Raw genomic sequence first — 23,163 nt, 5'->3', positions numbered from 1 at the left:
ACGGGTTACGCGTGGTTTTGGTCTCGTTCGCGGCCATACACGGCGCATCGATTCGATGGGGAAGGTCGGCATCGCACCTTCAAAAACGTTTATTCATACCTAGTTTGCCGGTGTGTTCAATTTGCCCGTCTAGCTCAGTTGGTAGAGCGCAAGGCTCTTAACCTTGTGGTCGTGGGTTCGAGCCCCACGGTGGGCGTTTTCGGTTTTCTTTTTATTTTTCCCCAAAAGACGAAGGAAAAAAACCTAAATTGTTTCTTTAAGCTCACCGTTCTTAATTTTTTTAATGAAATGGCTGAGGATAGTTGTTTCCCCAACTAATTTAAATAACTACGAGCTAAAAATGGCTTACAGTAGTTGTAGAGCTCATCAATGAACGGACCTTAGATTAAACTATATTCATTTTCAGTGGAGCTTCAGATGAGCCTATTTAAAATTTAATATTTTTTTGCCTTGCTCAACCCATGATTAACTCTAAGTAATTGTCCTATGGGCTTATAAGAGGGAGTTTAAGCTTAATTTATTTTTTTTTTGTTTTAAGAAGAAAGAGCTAAAATGACTTAGATATAATTGCTTTTATGAACTTAAAATAGTATACTTAAGCTCAAGCCTTTATTTCCCAAAAAAATAAAGTTAAAATAGCTGAAGGTAGTTTCTTTATGGGACTATGATGGTGAGTTAAGCTGAACTTTAAAAGCTTATTTGGATGATCGAATTAAAAATTCTATAGAATTCATGAATTTTGCCAACACAACTAGTAAAACTACAGGCTGAGCTAAACCAATATTTATAAATACTCTAAAATAGCTTTGTAGTAGACTGGCTCAAATCCTGTAGAAGGAAAAAAAAAAAACCCTCAACTGTAAGCTTTTTTTTTTTATTCCCTATGGAATTTAAGTCCTTCCCCACCTTATCTTCACACACTTGCGCACAGCTATGGAATCCACCAGTTTGAGAAGTGCCAGTGGACAGCAATGGAATCCAGTGCCAACATTTGTCAGCGCTCACAGATTAATATATTATGTCAACTCATTTGCATTAAATTTGCAATTTCCTTCAAACATTCCAGTCCAGCATATCATTAAACCAAAGTCCATTAAACCAAAGTCCATAGCACGCAGACTTAGCACCCAAAAAGAAATTCCTTTCTAAACAATCTGACTGCTAGCCATCAATATTATTCAAAGCACTACACAAAATTCTAAAGCGGACAGCAGATGTAGCATCTATAGCTTGATCTTAATGCAGGGAGACCTTCAAAAAAACACAGCATCAGGCTGGACCTAACAAACAAAACCCACTTCATTTCTTTGACCTCATGCAGCATCATCTCCTTCATGGAGAAGCATCTGATCAAAATGCCAAACACCTGCCAAAGAATAAAATTAAAAAAATTTAGAAAAAAAAATTCAACATAGCTATGAGAACCACAGCAAGAATTTGCAACTCCAGATCTGAAAGCAAAAGCAATTGTTTTAATTAGTGTTACCATGTCCTTTGCCAACCCTTCTCAACTGAGCAACATATTCAGAGATCTTCTTGATGGCTTCCACCTAGATAAAGAGGTGAATAAATAACTTTGATTATTTACGAGCTCATTGCACTTGAATCGTGATAAGAAAACAGAAAAAAACAGTTAAATCTTACAGAGTAAAATCACAAAAAAACTCAGATAAGGCAATATCTACGCCATATAATCACACTATATATTTCATGCATAAAGGACCATATGATCCATACAATGAGTCTGAATGGACTAGACCAACAATCCATAATTAGAATTAATGCATCCAAAAGTGGACATCTGTGGACTGCTACCAACTACCTAAAAGCCATTGATATTTAGAATGATTATTCTAAAAGTAATTTTTAAAAAATGGGTGATTGGCTGTTAGGGATGGCTGAGAGTGATGGAGGTATTAGAGAAATCTAATTACACATTGCACTAAATTTCCACAGAATTGCAAGAAAAGTTGCATAAAGCTAAAAGGCAAACAGAAACTAGCGAAGGTAGGCTCCACCTGCTCCCCAAGAAATTCACTCTCAACAAAGTCCGCCATCTGGGGATCATTGCATTTCACTGCCACCTGTTCACCCAATATCAAATTTAATTAAAATAAATCCAGAACCAATGCTGTCCTTGAACATTCACTGAATAAGTTTTGTTGCAAGGATAAGGGTGACTTACACTATGCAAGTTCAAAAGCTTCTCATTTGTCAGCTTTTCAAGAGACAAAGCCAACTCCATTGCTGCAACAAGATTATCACATGTATAAGAACGATGTGAGCTACAGGGCTTGATGCAACATATGAAGAAAGCAAGTATAAATGCATTCATAAGCACAACTTGCTAAGCAAATATATCAGGAGAAAGGATTAACTACCAGAACCTAATTAACTACCACAACATGTCCAATAGCTTAGATTGGAAAAAAAGAAAAAATCTCTAACGGTAGTCCATAATGCATGTAAAAACACATAATCAAACAAAAGGTTCAAGAAACATATCTAAATCATATGACCATAACCATAAATGAAAGGCCTTGTCCCCTACTAATATGGGTTGGTAGCCAGTAGGTATCTTTCTTTGTCATTGATTCCTCTTACGGGCTAGCAGCTAATAAAGAAAATCCTTTCCTGATCTTCCTCTTCTTTTTCTTAACACAAAAATATGATATTAGAACTCATAGAATACCGATGATTAGATCGTAACAAATTTAGATAGTTTATTTTATCATGAACATTATCAAGTCACAACTCGTAAAATGTGCATTGATATAGTAGATTTTTGCCACTTCTAGATAACAAACGCATAAAATGGAAAACAAACTGATAAATGTAGCAGACAAGAACTTACCATGCAAAGCATCCCCTTTCTCAGGGTGATCAAACTCAGTCAAGGGCGTGACAATGGATTGAAGCTTCACTCTACCTCCACGTTTGTTCTGACCACATAAAAATCAATCTTAACCATTAGAAACCAAAATTTAAAAAAAAAAAAACCTAGGAGCATTCTGCTATTCTAGTACTTGATTGCAAAAGAAGAAAATAAAAAAAGGAAACATTCAGAAGACAAGAAAACACCTGGTATATCATCAGTTTCTCTGCATGTACACGTTCCTCTTCGCTTGATTCCTTGAAAAATCTAGCATAGGGGGTGACATAAAAAAAAAATATAGATCATACCAACATAGGGCAAATAAAGAGGAACATGGGAACATGTGTGAATTTATCTATCACTTACTTGGCAAAGCCTTTTAGTGCGACATTATCCCGATCGAAGAAAGCAAACAAGGCATGATAGACATAGGAAACATTGTATTCGACACTGAAATTATAACACCAAAACAAGAACCAAGATTAGAGAAAATTTCAAGGTTTTGACTCTTGTGGACAGAATTACTAATGGAAAATGGAAAAGGTAGACAAGTAGGAGATCTAAAACCATCATTAGACTGAAATGATACTAAAATTAGAGAAATATGCTAATGAATGCGAGCACTCAAAAAGAAATAATATACAAGAAATGGATATTTTTGACAAGAACCATTGTTTCTCCTAAGGATTGGAGTCCTCTCACCAAATATAAATGTAAAAGAAGACGGGAGTAATAGAAGCCTTACATAAACCCTAAGGCCATATACTCTGAAGAGAATCACGATGAACCCAAGAAAATTTAACTTCATATAATTATAAGGTGCAGATACGTTCGAATAAACTATTTTTTGCCCCCTCCTCTTCTCCTTTTTTTCTTTGAAGGATTTTCAAGAAAATAATAAATAAAAGGAAAGAAGAAGAAGCGTAGAAGAGAGACAAAAATCAAGGAGATCTCCCACTGCTCAAAAGAGAAAGGCAAAATCCAGACAATTTAACGTAGATTAATCAAGAGCATTTCTAAAAGATCAACAAACTAACACAAAAACATCAAAAATTAAGGAAAAAAAACCCTTGATTTGCTCCCACTACTCAAAAGAGAAGGGCAAACGCCAGAGTTTTGAACATAAATTAATCAAGAAGCACGAGAGAAAGAGCAATAAATCAACCCACACACAAAAAAAAAAAAAACGAAGGGGAAAAAAGGGAACGCACTTGATCTGCTCGTTGATGGCAGCCTCACACTCATCGGCGTACTTCTGGCGAGCGACGGACTGGTCCGGAGCCGTCGGCACGAGCGAAATCTCATGCTTCAACTCCTCAAAAGGCTCAAAGATGACGCCGGTGACGGGCCGGTTGTCGGCCCCTGCAGCATCCACGGCAAGAATCGACCGATCCTTCCCCCTACCCCTTGGAAACCTCAAGACAGAGCCCAGAGAAGCAGAGGAGCCGCCAAAGGCGGCCGGAGATGGCCGCGAGGCCTCCGAGGGGGAGAAGAGAAGGGAGAAAGAGGAAGAAGCCTCTAGAAGCATGGTTTTGAGAAGGAATGGAAAAGAGAAGAGAGGGAATTGAATGTGAGGAGGGGAGCGAGGAGAACTCGTGGTGAGGGAGGGTTGATATAGAGCGAGGAAGGGAAGCCAACGGATTGTTGGGGGTCTGGATGTGAGACACGTGGACGGCATGGATTGATAGGGGTTGGATTTGGCGTGTGGAGAGCTCGTGCTCTCCGCACGGCTGTATCGCTTTTGCGGACAATCTGGGATAAGTTTCCGACCTTTTCCTGTCTGCCAACAATTGGCGTTCATTGAATTGGTAGAGTTGATTAAGCTTGTATGGGGAAAAATTAAAAGGAGAATTGGGAAAGATGATTTCAAGAAAGTGGGAATTGGAAGTTTGAAAGGTATGGTTAGTGCGCTATGCATCCTTGGATGGATGTGGTCTATGATACATATGCTATATAGCCTAGTGGAAAAAAGTTGAGAAGTATGAAGTGTTTATATTACATATTGTACAAAAAAAAAAAAAAGCATGTTTTAGTTACATATAGAAAAATTCTCTTATAGAATAGTAAATATAACAATTTCTCAGTAAACACCCCAGGTTTTACAACAAAATACTCTTATTAGACATTAATGATGACAAAATGTCATGATAGGGCTTTCGGGAGAAACTTTTAACTTCAAGCGTCCATGTGTAATAGATCTTTTGGAAAATCGAAGGATTCGGGCATCAATATACAGATAAGTGGAAGAGTGGATGATTGTGATTTTATAGATAGCTTTGCTCCGATAAAAATTAGGAGCTCTTATTACTGCTCTATCGATTTCTCTTAAATTAGAGTTATTTATAACATATAACTGGCAAGAAAATTTTATGGCCACCTTTTAAGATGCATTAATAATATTAGTTCAAAAATTGCTTTGCTTCAATAAAATTTAGGAGCTGAAGTGCTCCGTTGATTTTTCTTAAATTAGAGTTATTTATACAATACTGCAACATAAAATTGCTAGAAGATTTTGTGGCTATCTTTTAAGATGCATTAATAATATTAGTCGAAATATATTTTTTTTAAGCAATTGTTTAAGTGCATTTCCGGCTTTGTTCCAAAGAGATTTAGCCTGATGCAAGAGTAACAGGTCAAGATAATACAAGCCATTGTAATAATGTAACATTTATACGGATTAAAAGGACATTTAATATCGATAATAGATACTGGATAATGGGAACAAAAAAAGTTTGGTCGGTTATTTAATTTTAATCCGACGAGGAAAAAAGAGACATGCCTCCATTCCGAATTTCCTCAAGATCAATTTTGATGACTCAATCTCAGATGGAGGCAGGAGGGGCAAGGTCGGATTTGTCATCAGATGCCTGAACTCTAGGACGGTGGCAGCAGAAGGTTGTCAGATTTTCGATATCTTGGTTCCTGGGACAGAGTCGGGGCAACTTGGATAGGCGTGCTTTATGCGCGGCGGGTGCTTCAGGCAAGTTCAGTTCTACCATAGAGTAATTCAGCCACGATAATTGGCTGGGTCCGTAGGGGCTTGGGCAGTAACGAAGGAGTTCATCCCCTACTTCACGATATTTGGATGATGGTGAGAGACAGCGTTACATTTCATGCTATACATGTATATCGTGAAGCTAATGGGACGGCAGACTAGATGACGGCTTATGTAGCGAACCACTCAAAAGGCATCCTATAGACTGGGGAGGGAGAGATGCCCGGAGTACTTCGGAATTTTTTGTTTTTCGGTTTTATTGAATGTATTCGTACCGTGATGTGTGAAATGCTCGTTTTAACTGGAAAAAAAAAAAACTAGGAGGAAAGAAAAGGAAAGGAAAAAAGGTGACGTCATCCCACATCCTTCCCTAGGTGGCAGGAGACCATTAAATGACAGATTAGACGCAATGGCTCATTCTAGATCATAGCTGGCTTTGTAACATCTGATATATTCTATGCGTGGTGACCTACCGAACATGTTATTCTAAGAATTAATCATTACTCTACAAAGATTATGATCTTAGAACAGTAAAAGAATCCAAAAATTTCAACATCATAACTTTACTTTATTGCAAAAGAATGGTTTTTCTCCATGATGAGATTCTCGGGTTCCTCAGAAACAGACAAGGAAAGAGGTTGGTGCGTCCAGAGTGGCATGACACATGGGCGGTCGGGATCGCCCCTTAAAACGATGCGCGTGGAGGGCTCGCGCGCGCTCTCCAGGCCGAAAAGATCGATATCTACTCGCTGTTTGCCCACCACCACTTTCTCTTCCTCATCAGCTATCACCCGCACACTCTAGAAAGCTATCCTTTTCGTTGGAATTCGTGTCTTGGAAATATTGGAGCATCCACGTAAAGCGAGGATTTAAACAACCCGTGATCCGGCCCATCCGGGAATATCAGCCCCCACCACCATTTATTTCAAAAAAAATAATTTTCAATAGCTGACATTAAAGTGATATAGAGTAGGAGTTTTTTTTTTTTTGGCATGAATATTTTTTAAAAAATTTAAATTTGTATAAATATTTTTTTAAAAATTTATATTTATTTCTGTACAGAAATGCTCTTAATATAACGATTTTTTAATACCTTTAATAAAAATCATTTTATATTAATTAAAAATAAAATTTTGAAATTATTTTTTTGTCCTTTGTTATGATCGTCTTATAATTTTTTTTTGCATATCCATCTATTAAAAATATTTTAGTTATTTTAATTTGAAATCATTAAAAAAAATAACGATAAAAAAATAGAATAGCAAAAAAAAGTATTTTACGAAAGAAAGAGTATTCATGTAAGATTTAATATTTGGAAGCGTATTTATGTAAAAAAATCTATAAAATAATGATGGTATAACTATACTATTACGGAAAATAGCGGACGGCAATAGAAAAATGATAATATTATCTTTTTTTTTAAAAAAAAGTTTGAAATTAAAAAAATGACTATTATTGATGCTATAAGTGTCCAATAGGAAATAATGGAAAATAATAGACATTATATCCCTCAAAAGAAGAAAAAAAAAAAAAGATGTTGTGCATTTCAATTGGTGGCCAAAAGCTTTAAAGTGGCAGAAAAGCCCAGGAATCCCTGCCAGCTTGCAGCTCTGGTTGTGTCCGCAGGCGTATTGGTGATAGGACGACCCACTCACGTGCCCGACGCACAACAGGACGGCGCACACGCCAAAAAGAACGCAATCTAGGATAAGGTTTGCTCATTCCAAGGCCATGTCAGTTACCAATCGAGAAGAAGACATCCTAGCTGCAAACTTGTTTGTAAATCTCCATGGAAATTGCTAAATTAGCATTCGAAATAATTTGGAGGCATAATCCGATCATCATTATTCAAAAACATTGATAATTCATGGTTTGAGTTGATGATTATATGGCGTGCAAAGCGATAATATCGGCTCCAAGTAATTGCAAAATTATAATATTCATAATGAAATGAGGATTCTTATGATAAAGCTAGTAGCCAAAGATTAAATTATAAGTTTGTAGAATCATTAACCGTTGATAGCTCACCTAGTTCACACCCCTCTATCTTGAGAAAGGTGCAGGATTTGAAGAATACTAGTGACCGCATATTCTCTCACTAAATTTTTTTGACAATGTATTGAAGCAATGCTGCTGAATGAGTCGCCTATTACTTCAGAAAAGAGAAAAATTCTTTCTCTTTTCGTCAACTTTTTTTTTTTTTTTTGACCTTCGTTGATATACTCATGTACGTCTGGTGTGAGTTACCATTATACTTAAAAGAAAATAGTGATTGTATTCTGTACAACATGAACATTAATGATAGAATAAATTAAAAAATACAGCATTACTTCTGTAAGAATCTTTTTCAAAAAAAATACAGCATTACTTAAGATAGATTTTTTTTCAGAGTTAAAATAAAACATTTACTAAGCATCTTAAAGAAAAATCAAATAAACGGAGCAAGCTCAGTCTCCCCAATCTGGATGCAAAAAAATTCAAAGATAAAAAATCTCAAATAGCTACTATTAAGTTTACTAGCTTGATCCACCTTCACTGCACCACCGGTCTGTGACCCCTTGAGGTCCACCCAAACCAAGAAGACCATCCAGAAACCAGGTGCTGGAAGACTACTTCAAGTAGACTGAGCCTGCTCAGGCCATGAATTACTTGATAGAGAGGCCATGAATCAAGACAAAAGATACCCACGACAAGAGTAATGAGAAACACTTTCATAGTGTGACAAAAATCCCTAGTCATACAGGTGAGAAACACCTACCACAGAACTTTCTACTTACCGTACTAGATAATGTAACAGACGCTACTCTTCAGAGATAATCAAGGGAAAATAAAATGATCTCATATTTCCATGGTGCTCTACCGTTCATTTGGGCTGGATCAGGTGGATCAACAACAAAGTGCAGAACACCAACAACTCCATGTAAGCCAAATGCCATGCATCATAACCCAGCAACCAATGTTATAAATGAGCAGGATGATCAAAATTCAAAAGATTCATTGTTAATTCAAAAGATACCAGTAATTATATCTGAAAGTGGTCCAGCCGCATTATGTATCCCATTTTTCACCAAGCCTAAGGAACCAAGGAAGGCTGTGATGCAGATATAAGGTAGCAAGGGAAATCTTGGATGGAAGCTCTGAATTGCAACCAAGCGACCCAAGAGCCGGTTCAGATTCAGGTCTTCTATCAACCACAGGACAGAAAAGTAGAGCTGCATGATGAAGCTGCTCTAGTATCTGAGGAAAACGACGCCAAGCACAACAAAGTCATGCTTACAAAAATAATGCAATATTCATATCAGAATCCCCTTCATAAAAATAGCTGAAGTGTTATACCATTAGCCGAACTGACAACCTGCTATCTCATCTTGCCAAAATGTGTAAGGATGCTTCTGAGATTTGTTTTCTCCAACAATTATTTTGAAAATTTGGCTCCATACAATGTAATCTTCTAACAGCCAGCTTGAAATCTGAACATGGAAGTCACTTTTGGATCAACTGTAAATCCAATAGATAGAAGCTATCGTCTAAGAACTTCTGCTATTGGTCTCCAAAAATTGAAGTTAAAGAAAGACAGCATAATAACGGCTAATTGCTAAATGATACAAAAAATACACATATTAAAAGCACGAGGCTTTAGACATCCCATCATCTGACCGAAGTATTTAAGATATACGCACACTATATATTTTTAACCCCTAGTTTCATAAGCCACCAGGCATAAACATAGAGGTATCAATGTACATTTCCATAGGAGGTAGGACATAGATTAAAAATATGACGTATCAAAAGAAAAAGAAAAGCAAAACATAACCAACATGAATGCCTTAAGATGAGAATATTATCACAAAGTTCCAGACAAACTACAAACGAGCCTGCCATGCCCCATTTCATGTCAGAAAATTAATGTTGTCCACATTACTTTCACCTGTAGAAGAAACTAGTAGTCACTCTGTTTTATGGACTTGAATATATAAGCCATAGAGGGGCCTATTGCAGTATCTCATTCCCATGCTTCATAAAGTGACCCCAAACATGGTTTCATGGTAGCTATATGGAAACAAGAAATTTGGGCTTTACTATAATCAATGAAGTATATATGGTCTTGTTATCAAAATTCAACTACCATTTTTGATAATAGCAACCACAAAATGGTTATATGGTCACCATTAAAAAAAATTGAGACTTAATACAATCAATGAATCACAGAAGGCCATGAAATTTCATTTTCCATTTTTAATATAGTGACCATAGAATGTCTTTGTCATCACTAAATGGAAACACGAAATATAGGTATAATATAATTAATGAGCCATAAAAGGATTAAATTTCATTTTATATGTTTCTTATAATGACCATAGAATGGTTTTATGATCGCTATATGGAAACATAGAATTGGTCACTTATCTTAACCAATAGCTTTCCTATGTTTTATGTATTGGCCACAAAATGTTCCTTGGCCACTGCATCATAACATTTTACTTGTGTCTTAATATAATTAGTGAAACATAAAGGGACTTGTTATTAATTTCATTTTCCATGTTTTACATAATGATCCCCGAATGGGTAGTCACTATATGGAAACACAAAATTTGACTCTTATTATAATCAATGAATTACAGAGGGACCTATCATTAAATCTCATTTCTCATGTATTCTATATTGACTATAGAATGGTTATGTGGTCCCTGTATAAAAACATGATATTTGGGTCTTAACATGGCCGATGAACTACAAAGGGAACCTACTATAAAAGTTAATTTTTTGTGTTCCAAATAGTAACCCCAGAATGGTTCTTTGGTCATTTATTATATGGAAACCCAAGATTTGGACCTTATTATAATCAATGAACTGCAGAGGATGTATCATCAAATTTCATTTTCCATGTTTCATATAGTGATCAAAGAAGCATTCTGGGGTCACTATATGGAAATACAAAATTTGGATCCTAACACAATTAAGAACCACCATGGGACCTACTCTCAAAGTTCATTTCCCATTTTCATATAGTGACTCCATTATGGTTTAGTGTTCACTATGTGTGGTCGCTATGTGGAAATACGAAATTTGAATTTTAATATAGTTAATGAACCAGAGGGGCCTACCATTAAATTTTATTTCCTACGACTCATATAGTGACGTTAGAATGGTTTAATGGTTACTATATGAAAACATGAAATTTAGGCCTTATTATAATCAATAATTTGCATAATTGTTTGTCTTCAAATTCGTTTCCCATATTTCGTTGTGAGTTGTGACCAGAGACTGGCTGTGTGGTCGCTATATAAAAACACCTCAAATAACAAACTAACATATTTTTTGATGAATTTTCATAATTAAGTTATTAACAATTATATATTTTGAATTTTGATTGAATTTCTCCCTTATGCACATGCATGCATGCAACTTTCATTAAAAAATGAAAAATGCCGACCATACAATAGTAAATTCAATTACTACAATTGCTTAAAACCTCACCAAATCTAACACTCTAGGTTTTACCCATCTCTAATCAAAAGCAACAAGCAATAGGATGATAAGGAACTAACCATGCACTGTTATGGAAAAAAATATTTTCTACTTCCAATATATAACATGCTTCCATTTTGGTTGCAAAAGCTAAAGAAAGATCTTCAATCCTGATTGTCAATTAAAAGGGGTGGTCACCAGTTAGAAATCTTTTGATTATTTCATCAGGCATTTTCGGAAGAAAAAAAGGAGTAGAGATATTTAAATATCTCACAAAGTCTGTTCAAGTCTGGAAAGATCAAAGTTGAGTCAGCTCTAGAAGTAAGACTTGTTGAATAAATATATTCACTAAGACACAATGCGCTCACAAAGCATCACAATATTAGTGTCACTGTATGAATAAATCACTAAACAAAAAAATTTTTGTGTTCTGACCTGACAACATTGTCAATAGCGTTCATCATCCAAGAGGTCGTCCAGCCAACCCTAGGAATTCATATAAGGAATTCAAAGCATATATCAGTTTTGACCCTGGAGAGGGCACTGTATGAATAATATTAGCTACACAACTTGGATCCACGTTTTGAGTATGGAGAGGGCACTTGTATAGCTGTACTCATAGGAGGAATTCGAAGCATATATCAGTTTCTCAACCCGCAAGAAATGATCTGGCCCACCATTATTAAAGTATCATCTGACTGATGTTGTACTGAACATTCTCCTGATTATATTGTTACTTTTATTATCAGACTATTAGTTGATGTGGCATGAACTTTGCTAGCAGAATTAGGGTGCATGAGCAAGCAAGGTCCTCAGGAAATTATGAGTAAAAAAGCACTTCGGAAGTCTGTGCAGGAGCCAGATTCCAGATATTTTCAAAAGCAGGTGCTTCACCCCATATAGAAGTTTCTAGCTACTAAAGAGAAACAACGAGGTTTGTTGTGAAACCCCATGACAATCTCTTGACAAAAAGGGCATATAATATGGCAAGGCTTTCCCTAGATTCCAAGGATAATGCTGAGAGAAAACGTTGTCAAACCTCCATATGTATTAAATATGGACACAGATTAAATACGACTATAACTTCCTCCTAATAGAAGTGATACTGATTCACCTCATGTGATCCAAGGAGTTTAAATTGAAGATTAACAACTTGGTAGATGTGGCATTTTAAAGGATACATATGATTTATACACGGGATATTCAAACAAACTTTAATGCAACAAGATGCTCATAAACTAAAGGTGAAGGAGATAAAGGAAGTGCTTTGATTATGTTCAGATTATAACATATGAAATAATGTGGTTATAGGGTTCCAACTAGGGGTAAAACATTGGAGACAACACTTATCACATCAATTTGGAGTTGGCAGCATAACTAGTCACCAAAGAAAGCTCTGCATTTTACCGTAACCTCACTGCGCTTCATAGACAAACTACCATCAACAACCTTTAATGACTATCTTCCTTGTTTTCAGTCTATAAATATCTTTTTCACCCTCTCATAAGGTCAAGCTGGTCTGAGAAACATGAGGCATTGGAAACTATCGGAAGCTAGCCCCTTCTTGCTTTTTTGTGTTGTTTCTGAGGAATGTAGTTTTCCTTATGGGGCCTGACTTCCTTCGCCCTTTTCAACACTGTTTTCATACTGCATGAATTTTAGATAATATTGGCCACATTTCAAAATTTTAACCAAGAAAGTTTAATTTATTATGATTTCTGCATTTGTTTGCCAATGTCAACACAAGTACGTATAATTAAACACGGTGTCATCATCCTTTAAATATGCAAGGAGATGTGGTGCATCAAAAAAGGAGGAGGATTTGATAGAACAGTTTACACCCATATGCATATGCAAATTTCATATTTCTCAGCAAGCCAAACAAAACTAGGGCAAAGGAGCGCAGCTTATCCATATAACAAACATTTACTTATAAAACTCCTTGGACAGATCAAATGTTCCGCACTTTCCATGCTGCCTCATGGACATGGGCTTCCTTGAACGTTTTGAGTGGCTTTGTAAAGCTTCTGCCTGCACATTCATTCTTCAATTACCCTTTGGCACAAAGTTACCAAGAAAAACCCAGTTGTTGAATTTTAGGCTTTTGATTCCCTTTGCATACTTACCGCCATCGTCACCTTTGTGAATAATATCATTGAGAAGTTCATTGAAAGTATCCCCTCCACTGAGAGCCTTCAATAATAGAGAGAAAAAAATCGAAATACTAAAAACTGAATACCAACTGCAAGTACCTTGGCATCACCATGCAGCAAACTCTCGTGTACCATCTCAGAAAGGTCCGAGTAGTCAGGATGCGCTTCTCCATCTACACAGCATTGGAAAGTTTCGTCTATTCTCCTGTATATTGCCAAGAAATTTTGTCTACCTGCCTCTCGCTGAGGAGTTGGACCAGTGACCAGATTCCCGATTCCAAACTACTATATTAGGGTTTATAGGAACCAGAACCAAACACGGGAAGGGAAAATCGAAGAAAATAACCCTAATAGTACGTTTCTTGGAGGAGGAGGGCGGATCTGGCGCCGTGGGGGAGGCAAAGGAGGCATCATCTTCTCCTTTTCCTTGCTCGGATTCTCCATCCTTCATTTATTTATTTATTTATTCCTTCATTTATTTACAACGCCAATTCACACATGCCGGATACGGATGCAGCCAAAATAATAATAATAATAATAATAATTAAAAAAATAAAAAATAAAGGGTGAGGCACCAACACCTAATCTTTCCAGGTAAAACCTAAAAAATGGTAGACACGAATGAAGCCACCCAGTCAGCCATGCTATTCACCTCCTTGTAGACATAAGTATCTCTGGCTTTCTTAAAGTAAATTTTGATGATAGTGTTGGTGAAAAAAGGTACACTAGAAGTGTGGGCTTCGTTATTAGGGACCATGATGCCCGTCTGATAGCGGTTGGAGCCCGACGGATCTTCGACACATCTGTAATTAGTGCTAAACTCAAGGCTGCATGGAAGGGAGTCATTTATGCGAGGCAGGTGTTGGGTACGGACCGCATTCTGCTCGAGTGAGACTCGGCCACGATGATAGAGTAGATCCGGGTTCAAAGGCTTGACGCAGGTTCCAGCCAATTGCTATGGGATGTTGGTAGACTGTTGGATGAGGATGGTCTCTAAAGACCTGCACGATCCTGAACGGAGCAAAAGAGGAACTCTAAATTTTTCCGCCCAACCCAGGGATGGCGGTGTGGCCACATAGGTGATCTCCTCCACATGAAAAAGGGCTCTATCCGCTATTGACTCGCATGGCTACAAAGAAGCTGGGCTTCGACAGGAGGACCTTCGGCCGAGGGCCGTCGTCGGCGAGGCCATCGGAGCCCATTTCCCAGGCGATACGGAAGCGCAAGCGGTGGATCTCGCGGGCTGATGGAGCCAGGCCGCTAACAGGCAAACGGGACAGGCCTGTTCCGGCCCCAAAATCACATCGAAGCGATCTAGCCCGTTAGATAAGCCCAGTCCCACGGGACTAAAGGTCGGAAGTAGTTCCTCTCGCAGCCCCCAGCGACCGTCGCAGTGCCTTCTGAGCCTTCTGAGCTAGCTGCCTCAACAACGGCTTTCGTCTTTTTTCCGTGAAAAATAACGTCGTTATTCTATTTGAATCGATTCTCATCAAAACTGTCATTCAATTATAAAAATTAATGATAACTACTACTATAACAACAACAATAGTTGACAATAATAAAAAAGAAAAGTCATACTGCCTGATAATTTATTTCAGAGAAAAAATTTAAAAAAATTTGAAAAAATTTCATAATTAATATTTTATTTAAAAAATATGTGTAAATATAAACCTCTATTACTGTATATTATTAACATCCCCAGAAGTAGAGATAAGGTGTGAAAGGAGAAAGCATCATTTTTTGGGGAAAAAAAGAAGCCAAATATATTTAATCTTTGATCTGATCATAAATATAGAAATTAAATGAAATATATTCTTTCTCATCAACAGAACAGCAAATCGTTTATGTCTTTAATTAATGGCATAAAGCTAGAGGATAGCCTGGCCGAAGAAAAAAAAGAAGAAATAATTATTATTTATTATTTTTTTCATGAAGTTTGCTGGTTTAGAAAGAAACTATAGTATTAAGATGGTGTCCTCAACTTAAGATGGATTGCCTTTTGAATAGCCATTCATTAGTAGATTTTATTATTACAACGAGTTTTGTTACCAAGGTATTTTTCTCCGTAGGATTTTTTTTTTTTTTTTTTGGTAATCAGCTCCTATGTCGCTAAATAATCCATTATACTAGCTGATCTTTTTTTTATTACTGTAATAACTATCGTTATTTTAAATCATCTCAGCAGCGATCGCTGATTCGGCGATCGTAGGTAGCTTAATCGCGCTTCCGTAAGATAATATGGCGTCAGCGTGCTGACGTGAGCAGGGCCCGAGCTCAGGATGCTATATAACCTCCTGCGGTGGAGGAGAAGCAGCCTCCACTGGCTCTCCGCCCGAAGAAGAGTGCCCACAGAACTGAGGCAACTCTTGTCCTCGTCCGTTTCTCCCCTTTCTCGATCTCGTTTCTCAAGAAAAGGAGGCAAAACCCCAGGGGCATGTCGGGATCGTACCGCTCTGCCCCGCCGCGCGGCGGCGGCGGCGGACGCGGCAGAGGTGGCGGTGCCGGTGCCGGTGGATTCAATTTTCATTCCTTTTCTCATTAATCTGGTTTTTCTATGGATTTGGGTTAGTTTAGAGTTTTGGCTTTTCCGCTTTGTTCTATTTAGGTGGGGGCACTGGATACGCCGGTGGTGGATATCAAGGCGGCGACCGCGGAAATCGGGGAGGCGGCGGGTACCGAGGTGGGGGTCGTGGCGGCAGTGGAGGCCGAGAAGGGGATTGGCTTTGCCCTGACCCTAGGTATGTCTGCTCTTCCTTTTTATTCTTGCTATCCTTCTTCAAGGTTTCCTTCTTTAGGGTTTGTTTCTTACTAAAGGCGAGATCTTGATCCAGCTGTGGGAATCTGAACTTTGCACGACGAACCGAGTGCAATAAATGTGGTGCTCCAAGTCCTAACAGTGGAGGAGGAGGAGGAGGAGGAGGAGGAGGAGGAGGTGGTGGTGGTTATAATCGAGGTGGTGGATATTACAGCAGAGGAGGTGGTGGTGGTGGTGGTTATAGGGGAGGTGACGGGGGTTACGACAGGAACCGTGGTGGTAGGAGTATTAACCATGGTCGCATAGGTGGTTCCTACAGTAGTAGTCAAGGTAGAGATAGAGATGACGCTGGTTATGCTCAAATTCTCCCACCAGCTCTGGCCTCATATGGTGGCCCTATGGGAAACTACCCATCCGGTCCAAACTCGTGTGGCCAGAATAACTCTTATGGTGGGGTGCCTGTTCCGCCGCCCATTAGCTATGGTGGGTCTCCTTCTTATTCCCCTTCTTATTGTGCCCCACCTCCAAATCCATATGGAGGTGATGCCTCCATTGGTTGTGGGGTTCCACCGGTTGGTTATGATGGCGGATATGCTGATCGTCCAATCCCTGGCCGTGATGGTGGTGCTCCTCCATGCTATGGGGGTGGTGGGCATCGTGGTGCTCCTGTTGAGCCCCCTCTTCCAGTTAAGCAGTGCGACGGAAATTGTGGGAATTCCTGTGACAATTCAAGGATTTACATCTCAAATTTGCCTCCTGATGTCACTACTGAGGAGCTTAGGGAGCTTTTTGGAGGAATTGGGCAGGTATGCGTGCGTGTATTTACATATATATATATATATATATATATATATATATATATATATATATATATATATATATATATATATATATATATATATGTACATACATATATATTGCTTTTCTTTTAATACTGATCCTCTTGTTCGCTTGTGTCAATCCTTTTATATTATAATTAGTAGCATCTAAGCATGTGTTAGGATGACATCATGATAGTGCGTTAGTCTGAGAGAGTGCATCCTGTTTCTATTTGCATACAATCCCAATGTATAGGAAAAAAAAGCTAAAAATGATATATGTATTTATTATTTTTCTCAAATATTCATTGCACATTCCCTTTGCTAATTTTATTAAAACTGAGCATAGAAGAGAGGCATTTTACCAGCAATTAAAAATTTTACGTTATCAATGTTTTCTACTCCATTTTATTGGATTTTCTAGTGATGGCAAAACCATTTGAGTCAAGAGGATAGGATTTTCAATTTTCTTAGTGTCTTTTTGGATATTTTTGCCGGAATATCCTATAGAAATTGTGCCTGTTGGCCTGTTCACCCTGCATCTTCTAAGGGTCCGTTGAAGTTCCTTCCTAATCCCAGCTTGTTAGCTTGTTGATCTATAGGAAGAAAAAAAATGGCCCATGTCTTTTTTTTTCCTTTTCTTTCTATAGGATTAGGGCTGGGGGGTGTTTTGTTGATATGGGCCATGCTCAAATGGACTTTTCTGCCCACAAATCCAGCACTCAGCCCTAATCCTGCTGGATTACCTAAACAAGCTTTTAATATAATCTCGCCACAAAGGATTTATATCCAGTGTGTATATGAAGCTGTTTGATACTTGTTTTTAACTTGCTGATCATCTAAGGCATGAAAATTGAAATATTAATTTTATTAACTTCATTAATATTTCGTATGCAACATTATTTCCTTAATTAGAATGTGTTTATAAACGGGGAGTGCAGTGAAGTTAGACAAGTGGCTACACAAGGATTCAACAATTTTTATTTTTCAATTGTATACAATGAATGGAGTGGTTCTGGAATTAGTTCACGGTTTTGGAATGTGTTTGGCACCAAGACATGCCAATCCATGTATATTTGCCAGTTAACGACATATTTCCATCTATCATGAACCAAACATGTGAGATGATAGAGAATCTACATTTTTGGATTTTGTTGCATTGTGCTCTGTTGATTGTTTTTGTTATGATTGTACTTTGAATCCGTTCTTTTGCTTACAATATAATTTTGCCATTTGTGATATCTTGTCCTGTCAAACCTGAAAAGAATTATTGAAAACTCCATGACAATTAAACATGCATACTTTGCATGTCTTCTGCAAACTGTTGCTTATTGAACAACTGGAAGTAAAGTAAATCATTGTTCAGGCCACAGTTTTTGTAACTGTCTTTTTGGAGGACATGGAGTGGAGATGGAGTAAACATAAACTTTTGTCCAAGTAATAAGAGGTGATCTTTTGCTGTACTTATTTTGTAAATATTCTTTGCTAATAGTTGTTTTCTAATTAGTTAAATAGTAATGTGAAATGTAATAAGATAAATTAAATCTGAAAATATGAGACAAGGGCTTCATTGAGATGAGTGGTCGTTATTGTTGATAGTGTGTATAAAGTTTGGTTAAGGTCATGGTTCGCCGTACCGGCCTGAACCGGATGGTACCGGGTGTACCGTTACGGAGCGTACCATAGCGGTTCAGTACTGGTATCCGGTTTGGGAGACATACCAACACTTGGCATGCTGAAAAAATTCCGTCCATACCGACACAGTATTAGTGTGGCATCGGTATGGGGTCCGGAACCGAGACGACAAATCTTGGTTAAGGTGAATATTTGTTTCTAATGGCATCTTACATTAAACAACAAACTGTAGTTGTTACCAGGCCTTCCTTGTACCTTCAAAAACATGCACGGACCATTTTGGTTGTCTCCGCTTTTTCTTCAACAAATCCAACTTTTGCACTTTTCAATTGGTTCTACTGCAGTCACTAATTATATGATCCACATATTTGTTGCTGTATTATGTGATGTGACCTCTGTATCACCTAGAATTATGAGCCTTGCAACACTGTTAGCTTTAATGTCGAGTCACTACCCATTCATCATAGGGATTGATTGCATAGCAACCTAGAAATACTTGCCATTTACTAACAAAGTCAATTGAAAGTGACGAATATCCAATTTTCTCTTGTCAAAAGCATTCAAGATGCCCCAGTATCAAAGAAATGAACCTTATACTCAGTCATATATGACCTATATAGTTTGTGACCCTTTTGGATACTCTGAGTCTTGTTAGATGCATAAAAAGCAAGGTTAACAGGTATTGGTAAAAGATGAAGAAATTAAAGAAGGAGATGTTTTCTGGAAACTGTTAAATGAAGATTTTACTAGAGAAACTTTTATGGAAGGGACTGAAATGGGAAGTTGTCAAGGTTCTCTTATAAAACAAAGGTTGAAGTATCTTTGAGAAGATGTAAAAGTGTAAGGCATTACTTATTGCGGCTTGCAAAGTCGTGGAGGATATTGGGGTTGACTTGGCTCACTAGTTTATTTAATGATTTTGAAATCAAGAAAATATGAGATGATTAAAAGTATTATGATACTTATAAGAATACTGACGATGTACAAAATTGCACTATTTTAGGCTATTAAACTTCACTATAAAGTTATGGAAAAAGGGTAATTGAACATAGATTATGAGAATAACAAAAACTTCACCCATCAAAGTAAGAATCTCATGATTAGGCTTCTGGTAAACTGATAGAAGAGTCCCGAGGGACTTGGAAGGTAGTAGGTGCATGTAAAGGCTCAGCGACTTCTATGATGCTAGAACATTGCCGCCTGTCTATCCATTGTAGTTGTTTCCACACTCTTGCTTCGATATGCATTTGCTTAAGGTTGCATTTGTCTTCCACCTCATAACCACCTTCTCTCCTAGATCTGTACTCTCCCTATGAATAATACCTTATTTTCTATTTCTTCTCTTTCGACAAGATTCTCCTCTTATTATGATATTTAAATGGAATTTTTTAATGAAAATTAAGTATGTAAAGCCAAAATGGAAATGTGTGTGGATTACAAGAATCTTATATGTTTAGACTTACATATATGCCTGTTTTCTTTGTTTTTAATTTAGTCATCGCAATAAAATAACCAGGAAATTATTTTTGAATAATATTTTGCATTTACATTAGCAAGGTTTATATCTTTAAATTCCCTGCACATAGATATGTTCATAATTTACATAACAGATGATTTATGGATGAGAACTTAATAGCTTTTCTTTTTCTGTTTTACATGCGTAATGTACCAAGCAAAATATCTATTCTATCTAATTATATCTTCTTCTTTTTTTTGACTTTTCATTGAACTATTTTATGTATCAAGCTGGGATCCTGAATGTTCAGATGCTTCCTATTTTTTAGGTTGGGAGGATCAAACAAAAACGAGGCTACAAAGACCAGTGGCCATGGAATATTAGGATATATGCTGATGAATTTGGAAACAGCAAAGGAGATGCTGTGCTATCTTATGAAGATCCTTCTGCTGCACATTCTGCAGGGGGATTCTATAACGGTAAGTTTCAGCATGTAATATGTTTCTACTGAATTCCTATATTCTGTTAATTTCCATTTTGACACTGCAACAAAACTGTCAGACTACGATATGAGAGGCTACAAGATTAATGTCACAATGGCCGCGAAGACTGCGCCTCGAGCTCCACCTTCATATGGGCATGGGTACCTACTTTGCTCTCACTTCCTACACTCCCCAGTCAATTAATATTTTTGGCTAGATAGGTGTTCATTCTTCGGTGGGTGCTTTGTTTGGAGCGTATGTCTTGTGTATGTGCCATTGGTACTCTAAGGTCATTGAAATGGTAGGAGCATGCACAAGCAGTAATTTTCTTGCAATAAATGGCACTGTTTCATGATTCGTGATATCTTTTTTTGGCAGAACATTTTAGTGAAAGTGTGCACATATTATATGTTCATTTGCATTGAATATCTTGTATATTTTTGACTAAAGAACACAAATTGTTAATTACCCTTTTGCCATAAAGTATGTGATTTGCTTGTCTGTACGTTGCATTGTTCAGGGTGTTGGTTTTACGATGCAATTTCTCTCTCTCTCACTCACTCTCTCTCTCTCACTCACTCTCACTCAGTGTGCACGCACGCATTGTTCCAACTTCCAAGTATATAAGAGGAATTGGTCCATTCTATCCTTCAACTTAACATGGCTATGATGCTTTGGTTCATAGATTGATCTCATATCTTGTTGGTTTTGGGGGGATAATTATAGCTTGTATGGTGTAATAAATTTAACTAAGCATCAATAAGGGTGTTGCATAAGCATGAATACTGGTGTTCAGCTCATGCATAATTAGGTGTTTGAGCCACTAAGAGGAAAAGGGATTTGGGGCTAACTATTTTTCTAATAAAAAATTCAAATCATATTGTTAATAATGGTTCTTAGAGTTTTAAGGCAAATCATATTGGGCAAGGTTTTGTTGTTTAAATAAGTAGGAAGTAGGAGTCTTGTGTACAGCTCTGAACAGTAGGATTTGGTCATGTAATTGTGGGCACATAATGTACCAAAAAACAGTTCATTGGATGTTAAAATTTAAAAAAAGGAAAAAAGCATTTTAGTATGAATTTGTGGTGGATTTGAAACATTTAGTAGCTTGTGGATTTGAAGCTAACTTTTGTGGAGGGGCATCGAGTTCTGTTTTCCATATCCTAATTCTATACTAACACCATATAAAGTGCCAATGTTTCTCAACTATTTTCAGTCCCAAATAACCCCTATACTTTGAATAAGCTCCTACAGCTGATCTGACTTTTTTGTTCAAACCTACTCTTAATCTGATCCCATAAAATCTTTTTTTTGTTGTTGGTATATCAGAAAATCTTCTTTCAAGGCCACGAGGGTAGTTGTTTTGGAGTTTGGACTCCTATCTCTACCATAAAACCAACTCTGAAGGCCTCAATCCCATGGGTTCCAAGCTGACACTCTCCTCTGATCACAATGGGGGACTTTGCTTCATTTAAGCTGTGTTTATCGGAACATGTTGTCCATATTTCCATCTTTCCTCTATTTCTTCTTGTCCAAAAGTAACAAACTGAATATTGGGGTGTTGATTGTCCACTCCCAGTCATCATCCATTGCTGGAGGTTATTGTCGTGACTGCTGGTAGCTGATCCTTTGCTTGTTTTTTCAGCTGCAAATTTTCTGAAATTTCCTGTGATAGCGAGGTTAGAACAATGTTTTTCTTTTTTTGGAGCAGAGGTGGGAGAGGTGGATATTCCAGTGGTGGAGATAGGCGCCGAGACAATTACCATGATGGGCGGGGTCCTGGACCCGATAGGTACCACCATGGAGGCCAGCGCTCCCGTCCATACTGAAAGACATTTTGTGTACTGAGAATGCCATCTCAAAGCTGTTTTCTAATCATATTCACATGAGTTGTACTCAACAAAAGGAGCCCAAGGTAGGTAGTTTAATTATCATAGCAAAGCTAGTTCTTCTGCAATTAAAGATGTCGGATGGGCCTTGGACTGATGGATTGTCACCATGAAATTGATCTGTGTCTGTAAATCTTTATAGAGGCATGTGGAAATAATCTCCAAATTGTTATATTTGAAAATTACAGGTGAGCGCTGCTCTTCTGAGTTGGTTGTCATCTTTTGCCTGCCTCATATGATGGTATACTGATGCCTTGCGTATTTGTGTGAACTGATATGCCTCTCTCCGGTGGCAGTGTGAGCCAAACTAACCGTGCATGCGAAATGTGAGACTTCTGCTTTCGCTCATGCCAGGTGTGCTCGTCTGTTCACCAAATCTGAAGGGCAATTTTTGCTGGCTGAATGCTTTGCTGCCCTCATGGCATCAGGATTTTATTCCCTCTAATTTTGTCAGGAGTATATTTATTTCCATTTCACCTTTTCTTTTCCCACCTTTATCACCAGCCATTATCACAAAACATGCTTATTGAGAAAATGGTGTTCATGACCATGCAGTTGCTATCTATCAGGTTTCGGTTGAGCTTAGCTGAAGTGGTTTTTGGTTTATTCATTTGTCCAACTTATGAAATTGCACAG

At 37.6% G+C, this 23,163-nt stretch overlaps 3 protein-coding genes and 1 non-coding gene across 23 annotated transcripts; 2 read left to right on the top strand and 2 right to left on the bottom strand.

The window, feature by feature from the left end:
• Positions 1 to 123: 123 nt before the first annotated feature.
• On the top strand, positions 124 to 196 carry TRNAK-CUU. Its single transcript has one exon. It is a non-coding gene; the product is annotated as a tRNA-Lys (tRNA).
• Positions 197 to 1,014: 818 nt separating this feature from the next.
• Positions 1,015 to 4,478, bottom strand: LOC103708851 (ferritin-3, chloroplastic-like). The gene is made up of 8 exons (XM_008793945.3): positions 4,087 to 4,478; positions 3,242 to 3,325; positions 3,082 to 3,142; positions 2,855 to 2,942; positions 2,186 to 2,247; positions 2,019 to 2,084; positions 1,487 to 1,550; positions 1,015 to 1,366 (listed from the first exon to the last, which is right to left on the bottom strand). The coding sequence occupies exons 1-8, from the start codon at positions 4,401 to 4,403 to the stop codon at positions 1,314 to 1,316; spliced, it is 795 nt and encodes a 264-aa protein (XP_008792167.1). The 5' UTR covers positions 4,404 to 4,478; the 3' UTR covers positions 1,015 to 1,313.
• A 3,705-nt stretch (positions 4,479 to 8,183) lies between these two features.
• LOC103708918 lies at positions 8,184 to 13,991 on the bottom strand. Of its 16 annotated transcripts, none has more exons than XM_039132413.1 (6): positions 13,850 to 13,991; positions 13,592 to 13,735; positions 13,270 to 13,370; positions 11,775 to 11,825; positions 9,207 to 9,368; positions 8,184 to 9,107 (listed from the first exon to the last, which is right to left on the bottom strand). In XM_039132413.1, the coding sequence occupies exons 1-5, from the start codon at positions 13,934 to 13,936 to the stop codon at positions 9,365 to 9,367; spliced, it is 387 nt and encodes a 128-aa protein (XP_038988341.1). In that variant the 5' UTR covers positions 13,937 to 13,991; the 3' UTR covers positions 8,184 to 9,107; positions 9,207 to 9,364. The 16 variants fall into 16 exon arrangements, 6 of the variants coding, with proteins under 6 accessions (XP_038988341.1, XP_038988336.1, XP_038988338.1 ...); XM_039132408.1 differs by having other exon boundaries at positions 9,207 to 9,340; XM_039132410.1 differs by having other exon boundaries at positions 8,184 to 9,142; positions 9,226 to 9,340.
• Positions 13,992 to 15,814: 1,823 nt separating this feature from the next.
• On the top strand, positions 15,815 to 23,090 carry LOC108510674 (transcription initiation factor TFIID subunit 15b-like). 5 transcript variants are annotated; one of them, XR_005514356.1, is made up of 8 exons: positions 15,815 to 16,002; positions 16,098 to 16,230; positions 16,324 to 17,053; positions 20,485 to 20,635; positions 20,718 to 20,799; positions 22,350 to 22,553; positions 22,670 to 22,715; positions 22,824 to 23,090. XR_005514356.1 is itself a non-coding variant. In XM_039132406.1 (6 exons), the coding sequence occupies exons 1-6, from the start codon at positions 15,927 to 15,929 to the stop codon at positions 22,465 to 22,467; spliced, it is 1,290 nt and encodes a 429-aa protein (XP_038988334.1). In that variant the 5' UTR covers positions 15,815 to 15,926; the 3' UTR covers positions 22,468 to 23,090. The 5 variants fall into 5 exon arrangements, 1 of the variants encoding a protein (XP_038988334.1); XR_005514357.1 differs by lacking the exon at positions 22,670 to 22,715; XR_005514355.1 differs by lacking the exon at positions 22,670 to 22,715 and having other exon boundaries at positions 22,716 to 23,090.
• Positions 23,091 to 23,163: the final 73 nt, after the last annotated feature.

The sequence above is a fragment of the Phoenix dactylifera genome, chromosome 12, assembly GCF_009389715.1.
Source record: "Phoenix dactylifera cultivar Barhee BC4 chromosome 12, palm_55x_up_171113_PBpolish2nd_filt_p, whole genome shotgun sequence".
Classification (NCBI taxonomy): domain Eukaryota; kingdom Viridiplantae; phylum Streptophyta; class Magnoliopsida; order Arecales; family Arecaceae; genus Phoenix; species Phoenix dactylifera.
The sequence above is the reverse complement of the archived record's forward strand: the minus strand, read 5'-3'. Positions and strand labels throughout refer to the sequence as shown.